This window comes from Squalius cephalus (assembly GCF_949319135.1).
Source record: "Squalius cephalus genome assembly, chromosome: 22".
NCBI lineage: Eukaryota > Metazoa > Chordata > Actinopteri > Cypriniformes > Leuciscidae > Squalius > Squalius cephalus.
Window position 1 is genome coordinate 32,230,187 of NC_137143.1, and position 11,025 is coordinate 32,241,211.

The 11,025-nt window shown below is 42.2% G+C and overlaps 1 protein-coding gene across 1 annotated transcript in view; it reads right to left on the reverse strand.

The window, feature by feature from the left end:
* Window positions 1-6,937: 6,937 nt before the first annotated feature.
* The window catches only part of hnrnpll (heterogeneous nuclear ribonucleoprotein L like), a 38,398-nt gene continuing 34,310 nt past the window's right edge, over window positions 6,938-11,025 (reverse strand). The window contains exons 11-13 of the mRNA XM_079857826.1: window positions 10,462-10,519; window positions 9,960-10,058; window positions 6,938-9,129 (exon numbers count right to left, since the gene is read on the reverse strand). Of these exons, the coding sequence (XP_079713952.1) occupies window positions 9,074-9,129; window positions 9,960-10,058; window positions 10,462-10,519 (213 nt within the window). The 3' untranslated portion in view covers window positions 6,938-9,073. The remainder of the gene's footprint in view (window positions 9,130-9,959; window positions 10,059-10,461; window positions 10,520-11,025) is intronic.

The following is an 11,025-nucleotide window of genomic DNA, read 5'->3' on the forward strand; positions in this document are numbered from 1 at the left end:
GTTTCCCTGTGTCGGCTGTGTTGTGTGTTTGCCTGTGTCGGCTGTGTTGTGTGTTTACCTGTGTCAGCTGTGTTGTGTGTTTCCCTCTGTCGGCTGTGTTGTGTTTCCCTCTGTCAGCTGTGTTGTGTGTTTCCCTGTGTCAGCTGTGTTGTGTGTTTACCTGTGTCGGCTGTGTTGTGTTTCCCTGTGTCGGCTGTGTTGTGTGTTTGCCTGTGTCAGCTGTGTTGTGTGTTTCCCTGTGTCAGCTGTGTTGTGTGTTTGCCTGTGTCGGCTGTGTTGTGTGTTTACCTGTGTCAGCTGTGTTGTGTTTCCCTGTGTCAGCTGTGTTGTGTGTTTGCCTGTGTCAGCTGTGTTGTGTGTTTGCCTGTGTCGGCTGTGTTGTGTGTTTACCTGTGTCAGCTGTGTTGTGTTTCCCTGTGTCAGCTGTGTTGTGTGTTTGCCTGTGTCAGCTGTGTTGTGTGTTTCCCTGTGTCGGCTGTGTTGTGTGTTTACCTGTGTCGGCTGTGTTGTGTGTTTACCTGTGTCGGCTGTGTTGTGTGTTTCCCTGTGTCGGCTGTGTTGTGTGTTTCCCTGTGTCGGCTGTGTTGTGTGTTTACCTGTGTCGGCTGTGTTGTGTGTTTCCCTGTGTCGGCTGTGTTGTGTTTCCCTGTGTCGGCTGTGTCGTGTGTTTCCCTGTGTCGGCTGTGTCGTGTGTTTACCTGTGTCGGCTGTGTTGTGTGTTTCCCTGTGTCGGCTGTGTCGTGTGTTTCCCTGTGTCGGCTGTGTTGTGTGTTTACCTGTGTCGGCTGTGTCGTGTTTCCCTGTGTCAGCTGTGTCGTGTGTTTCCCTGTGTCGGCTGTGTTGTGTGTTTCCCTGTGTCGGCTGTGTTGTGTTTCCCTGTGTCGGCTGTGTCGTGTGTTTCCCTGTGTCGGCTGTGTCGTGTGTTTACCTGTGTCAGCTGTGTTGTGTGTTTACCTGTGTCAGCTGTGTCGTGTTTCCCTGTGTCAGCTGTGTCGTGTGTTTCCCTGTGTCGGCTGTGTTGTGTGTTTCCCTGTGTCGGCTGTGTTGTGTTTCCCTGTGTCGGCTGTGTCGTGTGTTTCCCTGTGTCGGCTGTGTCGTGTGTTTACCTGTGTCAGCTGTGTTGTGTGTTTACCTGTGTCAGCTGTGTCGTGTTTCCCTGTGTCAGCTGTGTCGTGTGTTTCCCTGTGTCGGCTGTGTTGTGTGTTTCCCTGTGTCGGCTGTGTTGTGTTTCCCTGTGTCGGCTGTGTCGTGTGTTTCCCTGTGTCGGCTGTGTCGTGTGTTTACCTGTGTCAGCTGTGTTGTGTGTTTGCCTGTGTCGGCTGTGTCGTGTTTCCCTGTGTCAGCTGTGTTGTGTGTTTCCCTGTGTCGGCTGTGTCGTGTGTTTCCCTGTGTCGGCTGTGTTGTGTGTTTACCTGTGTCAGCTGTGTCGTGTTTCCCTGTGTCAGCTGTGTCGTGTGTTTCCCTGTGTCGGCTGTGTTGTGTGTTTCCCTGTGTCGGCTGTGTTGTGTTTCCCTGTGTCGGCTGTGTCGTGTGTTTCCCTGTGTCGGCTGTGTCGTGTGTTTACCTGTGTCAGCTGTGTTGTGTGTTTACCTGTGTCAGCTGTGTCGTGTTTCCCTGTGTCAGCTGTGTCGTGTGTTTCCCTGTGTCGGCTGTGTTGTGTGTTTCCCTGTGTCGGCTGTGTTGTGTTTCCCTGTGTCGGCTGTGTCGTGTGTTTCCCTGTGTCGGCTGTGTCGTGTGTTTACCTGTGTCAGCTGTGTCGTGTGTTTCCCTGTGTCAGCTGTGTCGTGTGTTTCCCTGTGTCGGCTGTGTTGTGTGTTTCCCTGTGTCAGCTGTGTCGTGTGTTTACCTGTGTCAGCTGTGTCGTGTGTTTCCCTGTGTCAGCTGTGTCGTGTTTCCCTGTGTCAGCTGTGTTGTGTGTTTACCTGTGTCTGCTGTGTTGTGTGTTTACCTGTGTCTGCTGTGTTGTGTGTTTACCTGTGTCTGCTGTGTTGTGTGTTTACCTGTGTCAGCTGTGTTGTGTGTTTACCTGTGTCTGCTGTGTTGTGTGTTTCCCTGTGTCTGCTGTGTTGTGTGTTTCCCTGTGTCGGCTGTGTTGTGTGTTTCCCTGTGTCAGCTGTGTCGTGTGTTTACCTGTGTCAGCTGTGTCGTGTGTTTCCCTGTGTCAGCTGTGTCGTGTTTCCCTGTGTCAGCTGTGTTGTGTGTTTACCTGTGTCTGCTGTGTTGTGTGTTTACCTGTGTCTGCTGTGTTGTGTGTTTACCTGTGTCTGCTGTGTTGTGTGTTTACCTGTGTCAGCTGTGTTGTGTGTTTACCTGTGTCTGCTGTGTTGTGTGTTTCCCTGTGTCTGCTGTGTTGTGTGTTTCCCTGTGTCAGCTGTGTCGTGTTTCCCTGTGTCAGCTGTGTTGTGTGTTTACCTGTGTCTGCTGTGTTGTGTGTTTACCTGTGTCAGCTGTGTTGTGTGTTTACCTGTGTCTGCTGTGTTGTGTGTTTCCCTGTGTCGGCTGTGTCGTGTGTTTACCTGTGTCAGCTGTGTTGTGTGTTTCCCTGTGTCGGCTGTGTCGTGTGTTTCCCTGTGTCAGCTGTGTCGTGTTTCCCTGTGTCAGCTGTGTTATGTTTCCCTGTGTCAGCTGTGTTGTGTGTTTACCTGTGTCAGCTGTGTTGTGTTTACCTGTGTCAGCTGTGTTGTGTGTTTACCTGTGTCAGCTGTGTCGTGTGTTTACCTGTGTCAGCTGTGTTGTGTGTTTCCCTGTGTCAGCTGTGTTGTGTTTCCCTGTGTCAGCTGTGTTGTGTTTACCTGTGTCAGCTGTGTTGTGTGTTTACCTGTGTCAGCTGTGTTGTGTGTTTACCTGTGTCAGCTGTGTTGTGTTTACCTGTGTCAGCTGTCGTGTGTTTACCTGTGTCAGCTGTGTCGTGTGTTTCCCTGTGTCAGCTGTGTTGTGTGTTTACCTGTGTCAGCTGTGTTGTTTCCCTGTGTCAGCTGTGTTGTGTGTTTACCTGTGTCAGCTGTGTTGTGTGTTTACCTGTGTCAGCTGTGTTGTGTGTTTGCCTGTGTCAGCTGTGTTGTGTTTACCTGTGTCAGCTGTGTTGTGTGTTTGCCTGTGTCAGCTGTGTTGTGTATTTATCTGTCAGCTGTGTTGTGTGTTTACCTGTGTCAGCTGTGTTGTGTGTTTACCTGTGTCAGCTGTGTTGTGTTTACCTGTGTCAGCTGTGTCGTGTGTTTACCTGTGTCAGCTGTGTCGTGTGTTTCCCTGTGTCAGCTGTGTCGTGTGTTTACCTGTGTCAGCTGTGTTGTGTTTCCCTGTGTCAGCTGTGTTGTGTGTTTACCTGTGTCAGCTGTGTTGTGTTTACCTGTGTCAGCTGTGTTGTGTGTTTACCTGTGTCAGCTGTGTCGTGTGTTTACCTGTGTCAGCTGTGTTGTGTGTTTCCCTGTGTCAGCTGTGTTGTGTTTCCCTGTGTCAGCTGTGTTGTGTTTACCTGTGTCAGCTGTGTTGTGTGTTTACCTGTGTCAGCTGTGTTGTGTGTTTACCTGTGTCAGCTGTGTTGTGTTTACCTGTGTCAGCTGTCGTGTGTTTACCTGTGTCAGCTGTGTCGTGTGTTTCCCTGTGTCAGCTGTGTTGTGTGTTTACCTGTGTCAGCTGTGTTGTTTCCCTGTGTCAGCTGTGTTGTGTGTTTACCTGTGTCAGCTGTGTTGTGTGTTTACCTGTGTCAGCTGTGTTGTGTGTTTGCCTGTGTCAGCTGTGTTGTGTTTACCTGTGTCAGCTGTGTTGTGTGTTTACCTGTGTCAGCTGTGTCGTGTGTTTGCCTGTGTCAGCTGTGTTGTGTGTTTGCCTGTGTCAGCTGTGTTGTGTGTTTACCTGTGTCAGCTGTGTTGTGTGTTTACCTGTGTCAGCTGTGTTGTGTGTTTGCCTGTGTCAGCTGTGTTGTGTTTACCTGTGTCAGCTGTGTTGTGTGTTTACCTGTGTCAGCTGTGTTGTGTGTTTACCTGTGTCAGCTGTGTTGTGTGTTTACCAGTGTCAGCTGTGTTGTGTTTACCTGTGTCAGCTGTGTCGTGTTTTTACCTGTGTCAGCTGTGTTGTGTTTCCCTGTGTCAGCTGTGTTGTGTGTTTACCTGTCAGCTGTGTTGTTTCCCTGTGTCAGCTGTGTTGTGTGTTTACCTGTGTCAGCTGTGTTGTGTGATTACCTGTGTCAGCTGTGTTGTGTGTTTGCCTGTGTCAGCTGTGTTGTGTATTTACCTGTGTCAGCTGTGTTGTCGATGCCTCGAGAGAAAAGAAAGTGCAGAGCTGAAAGCACCAAAGTGACTGAAGGATTGCCGTAAAGCAGTATCTCTGGTCGTACGATGTGTATGACGTCATTGACATTTTAAAAGACTTTTTAAAGCAAATAAGTGACTCTGAAAAATCAAACACCCAGCAATGTGTGATTTCTTTGCATCTCCTTTCGAATACAACATTCAAATTACTAGACAAAAAATTATATCCTGAGAAAAGTGGATTTTGAGGGGTATAGCGCCATAGACCTCCATTCATTCTGCACTCGTCCTGTGAGCGCCCCCATGTGGAGCCAGAGTGGAACTGCAACCAGTTCAGAAGCCGGAAGTTCATTGAGAGTGGAAGTTCTCTCCTTATTAGACATTCTCTGACGCAGTCTTTTCAGTTTAAAGTCGACTAGTAGCCTAGCTGTATCATTTCTGTCGATATTGCCCTCTGTAACCGGTAGGCGTGGATTGGGAGTGTCCTCGTAGAGCAGCGAAGCAAGTGCATTCTGGGAGTTGTTGTCTTTCATCCACATGAGCCAAAAATACATTTTCTGGCTTTTCTCAGTCTAGAAGGCACCAACTTCTAAAATAATTTCACATTTCTAATACATAAATGACCCAATTTAAATACATATTCATCTTTCCAGAGGTGAAATATCCCTTTAAAGACCAGATAATGTTGAATGAAGTTTCTATTAACGTTACTGGGAGAACATTTGTTCATAACAAGCTTCATGACCCTTCATGAAGTGAATATCTCAATAGATCTGAGAGACTGAAGAACCAATGAGGTCAGAAGTGACAGCTAAGATTAAGAGAGCGGAACCTCATTGGCTGAAGCAGATTCAAACGAACCAATCAGGAGTCAGCGCTGTCTTCGTATCCTCTGGAAACACGGGAAGAGCTGCAGCTTCACTTCTTCTTCGTGCAGTGAGAGATGGACAGAAAGAAGGTCTGGTGAAAACTAGGACACGGACCGCAGCTGACGTCAGAACCCCTCACGAGCCGCGGAAACGGTGTCGAGAAGGACCTGAGGGTTTGCTTCAGATGATTTTATCTACACAAACTGGATTTGATGAGCCACTGTGACACTTTTAGTGATTTAAGCTCAGCTTCATGTGCTTTGAGTGTCATCAAAACAACAAAACCATTTTTCTAACTTCATGGGGCAAAATGCCACCCAAAAATCAAGAAATATGCGGCAAAAATGTCCCTGAATGAGTTCGTTTTTAATATTTATAACAGGATATGCAGTGATGTTTTCCCGAATATCAGCACTATTGTGACAGCCTTTGATTTTATACAAGTTTAATAAACAAGAAGTTAAAGTTAAAGTCCCTTAGTTGTGAAAATCCAGCTTTTAATGTTGTTTATATGTCTATGTGGTGTTTTAATCTGCTTTAAGACAAACCATGTATAAATTCATAAGTCGACAGCATTGCTGAGTATTTCCTCCTTAAAACTGCAGTGAACCAAAGACAGTCTCAAAAACACACATTGAAATCGCTGGTGTTTCTGACGTCACAAACTACCTTGTAACCAATCAGATCAACGTGTGATCGTCAACCAGTGGATCTCTGAGCTGAGTGAGTGAGTGGAGGCGGGGCTCATTTGCATATTCATAGAACCGTGCATACTAAATGAGACAAGGGTGTCGAGTTACATTCAAGATATTTTAAGACATTTTATCAAGACAAAAATGTTTAAATATGTCATTTTGGTCTACAGGGGAACTTTAATGTTAGAACCTTGTCTGTTTTTGCTTTATTTTGTAAGAAATCCAAAGTAGAGCCATTACATGTCTCCGAGCAACTGAAGGAGTCCATGATATATTGAGTCCATGATATATCGGCCACCATATCGGTATCGGCCGATATATGTTAATTTTTATTGTTATCGTTATCGGCCCGATAAGAAAATTTGGCCGATATATTAAAACCGATAAATTATGTATTATCTCCTTCAGCAGAGACACTTCAGATGCGCACTGTTCAACATGATGGTTTTAAATTGCTTGAAATATGATTGGAATCACTTCAAAATGGAAGATACAGCAAATGCACAGCACAAAATCTGTCAATAATAGTATAATTTGAACATTATAATTGTGTGTTTTAGGACATGGCTCTCAAAATTATTAAAAAATTTGGATTTATCAGACAATATATCGGTTATCGGCTTTCAAATGTAAAGAATTATCAGTGCATCCCTAATTACATTTGGTAACACTTTATTTTACAGTGTCCTTGTTACATATGTTACATGTACTTACCATAGTAATAACAGTAAATTATGCATAATTACATGCAACTAACCCTCAACCAAATCAATATACAACCCTAACCCTATAGTAAGTACATATAGTTGCTTAATATTACTCAATACTTAGATTTACACTGTAACAATGACACGTTAAAATGAAGTGTAACCTTACATTTTTACCATTATTTCATGGGGGCGTCCAACTGTTTGTTTGAAACGAGCCTCCAAATTGCAAATGCCTGGTCATGAGGAGAGTCTTACTGAGCAACTGACTCATAATAATAATAATAATAATTTCACAGATATTACTGAACTCAATAATCATGTTAAGCTGTTAAACTCCATTACACACACGGATTCTAGTCATCTAACTCATTGACTCTGAGAGTCTTCAGGCATGATGAATGACAGAGAGCCGTGTGGACCTGCAGATGTTTTAATGACGGCACATGCTCACAGTGAACTGCTGATGTGTTGATGTGTCAGTTACACACATGAACTAATAATAAGATCATGATTATCCTCTCTGCAGCCGCTGACACAGATCTGACCGTCAGGACAGTTACACCAGCTGAGCGCAAGTTACTGTAAAACTAGGGTTGTTGAGGTGTTCTTCCAGTAACATTAATGGAACGTTGTCTTTAATAATGTCCTAAAACGTTAACACAAAACAGGGTTTCTGCTGGTTTTATGAAGTTTAACGTAAGATCTTTTTAAGACCAAGTAAAGAAATAAATGGAGGGGAACACAATACACCAATATGCAACGTCCAACTAATATCCATCCCTTTTAATTCATTTTTAACACAAAAAGTAGCTTGTATTGCTCTGCTCCCAACCACTGAAATATGGAAATAACTTTTACTGTATCTTCTGATTGCAGTGCAAAAAAAGTGATGATTTTTGTCAGTGCAATTGTCTAAAGATGCTTAAATCAAGATACATTTACTTGAGATGCAAAATTAAATGAAAAATGAAGTTGAATGATTAAAGCAAGAACAAATATCTGCCAATGGGATAAGATCAGCTTCATTCAATGTTTTCATAACTCACCGACAGATATTTGTTCTTGTTTTAAGGATAACCTCACTTATTTTGTTCAGCTTTGTTTTACATTTGCACTCACGTAAATCTTAATTTAAAGATGATTCGATATTTGTATTGGAAAACAAAAACAATGAGAAACAACATCATTTTTGCAATGCATGCAACATTTAATGTCATGACTTTATGAATTTTAATCATTTCTGCTCTGATTCAAGACTTTTTAAGGCCTTAAATTGTGTAATAGACTTTTTAAGACCCGCAGAAACCTTGCAAAAACATTATTTATACATTGTTAATGAAACGCTTTAGTTCATCTAACGTTTTTTAAATGTTTCTAGTTTCAGAGAACATTCAAAAGTAACATTCCATAATGTTTGCGAAATAATAAAATGGATTGTTCCCGTAACATTTTAAAACTGGATGTTTTCTGAGAAAAGAGTTTCTTAACTTAATGTTAACAAAACGTATTTTTGTTGGACGGGAACTAGCTAGTAAAGCCTCCGATCAGGAATAAAACAAGCTCATGTTTTATCAGACTTCATCATCACGATGATGATGATGATGATGATGGTGACATTTACACTCGTTTATATTTAAAAAAATAAATTACGTGAATAACCGACTGGATTGTAGAGCAGATCAACACATAAATTGCATTTAAAAAATACAAAAAGAAATTAAATTAATTTAATTTGTCGTATTAGCATTTATTTATTAACCATAATTTTAGATACAGTTCCTTTATAATATTTACAATTCGAAAATATGAATTATTTTATTTTGTGACTATTTTTGCATTTGAATTGATCATCGCTGACGGTTGAGCAAAGACTGCAATGAGATAAACTACAGGATCAATAATGGTGAAATCTGCTTTGAGAACAACTAATGCAGCCGAGGAAGTTACACACTCACTAGTAGTTAATACGCTCCTGTCCCGAACAGCTGGTGAAACCCTGAGCGTCACGTGATGATCATGTGTGTGTGTGTGTGTGGATCACGGCTGCAGTCAATCTAACACACTCACATTGATCTAAGCATCTCACAATCATCCAACCAAACCCAGAACTACAACAAATGCACAGACAGACTACAGGTCATGTGACTAGTTAAGCGGTTAACCCAGCAGTCTCTAGTAAACCCTGCTTCTGTACACATAAATAATAAACGACACGTGGTCCATGTTCTCAGTGTCATGCACACGTCAGTTCAGCTCTTCATTCATTCATTCATTCAGTGTTTCAGTTCATGTCGTGTTTATCGTGAGTCAGAACAGACGAGGAAAACGCCCTAAAAACAATTCGACAAGCAAATAAATCGAACGAAACGGCACGTGTCGTTCATTGGGTGTTCCTTGTGTTTGCCGTGGTCTAGGCGTCCCGCCGTCAGTGACATCATTATTGTTTACATCCAGAGAGTGTGTGTGCGTGCGTGTGTGTGTCAGTTTCCTTGTTTGCTTTACAGATGAGGACAGAAACGTAAGTAGAGGAGCAGAGATGGAGACGCTCCGGCTCAGAGGTGTGAGGAGGTGGAGAAGCACAGCTTCAGCGTGTACGGGTTCGAACCATCTGAAAAACAAGAACACACAGATTACTGACACAGTTACAGCATCAAGAGCAACGTTCACACTTAATCTCACATGAAGAAGAAGAAGAGTGGAGAACAGAAGATGATATCTCACAGGAGGACCTGTTGTGCTCTTTTACTAAAGTCTTGATGTTGTTTTCAGGCTCTACTAGAACTTGAATGTTGATTATTCTCCTCATATTCTCCATTGTTGCGGCTCCTCTCTTCCCAGTCTGTCAGTAACGCTCTGTTTACTTCCTGTCTCTATGAAGCCCCTCCTTCTGAAAAGCACACTGTGCTCTGATTGGTCGGCTGGAGCAGTGTGTTGTGATTGGTCGAGCGCTTCGAGTGTGTTTGGGAAATGTCCCGCCCCTTTCTATAACCGCCAGTTTAACACACTACTAACTAACTCAACCAGGCCCCGCCCCTTTATTCTGTGCATTAATTATTATAATGAGGGATATTGTGACGTGTTCGTTCACGGAAGAAATTTATAATGTTCAAATATATTTAATAGGAGACCGAGATCTATTAGTGACCGTTAGATTTCCACATACGAATGGGACACTTTATCATGTTTCCTGGACAAATGTTTTTGGCAACCATCACCCAATGAGTTATTTTGCTGATGCCATAATTAATAAAAAAAATTATCTTTATATTAAGTAAATATACAACACTAAATATCTGTATTTGTGGGTTCACAGTCTTTTTAATAAAAATATTTGTGTTGCCATGTACTTGAATTATGTGCTATAACACATATGAAGTGTTGATCATGCCGAGTGACAGAACAGAGGCTGATGGGTAAACAGAGAGAGTGTTTGCTTACTGGGTATCCGGATCTGATAATGATTGAGAACCGTCAGAACCTCCACGGCGTGAGTTTTACTGTCGAACTCCAGCAAACCAGAGATGGTCTTTGAACTGGCTGTGGATTCAAACAGAACCGTGTCAAAGCGTCTTCACCGTAGTAAAACACAATAACTAATATATAATGTTGCAAAGTTCATCAATGGACCCGTTTCACAGACTCCACCGTTATCAAAACCAGCTAACAAAAATATGTCCTAAGAAGTTGTTACAACATCATTTCGGAATGTTCAAAACGTCCAGTTTTTTCAAAGTTTAAAAACGCGAACGTTACAGAAACATTCCGTTACATCAGATGTTACATTCAAAAGTAACATTCCAAAAATGTTTGTACAATGATCAAATGGAATGTTGCCTTAACGTTCGTATAACCGAGAGAAACATTTAAAAATATGGACATTTCTGAAATAATTGGACATTTCTGAAACGGTGTCGATGGTTAATGAAAACTCACGACTCACGTTTGGCGTCAAACACTTTGTATTTGATGAATCCTGGGACGTCGTGTTCTGTGCATAACTGCAAAACAACAGAAGAAAATCAGTGTGTTACAGTCGAACAGACACTGGTGAAACTTCTACTGCTAGTTATGAATACTGCAATCTAACCATAACAAATGAGGACGTTGCTAAAAGGAAGTTTCTGTCAGATTTAACTCACTTATGGGGAACAATTTGTCTGCAAAATTGGGTAAAATCACCTTAACCTTTCAGATAATGAATTAATATAGACACTGATGAAGTCATGCTTGTTTACGTTCTGATTAATTCATTTCTGCCACATATAAAAAAAAAGAATTATTCTTGCTTTGGTTAATCATAATTATGAGATGAAAAGTCTAAATTATGACTTAAAAAGTTTAAAATTTACATATTAACTAGAAATTATGACATTAAAAGTTGAAATTATTACTTAAAAAGTCATAATTAAAGGGGTGGTATAATGCCCCTTTTTACAACATGTAAAATAAGTCTCTGATGTCCCCAGAGTGTGTGTGAAGCATTAGCTCTAAATACCCCACAGAT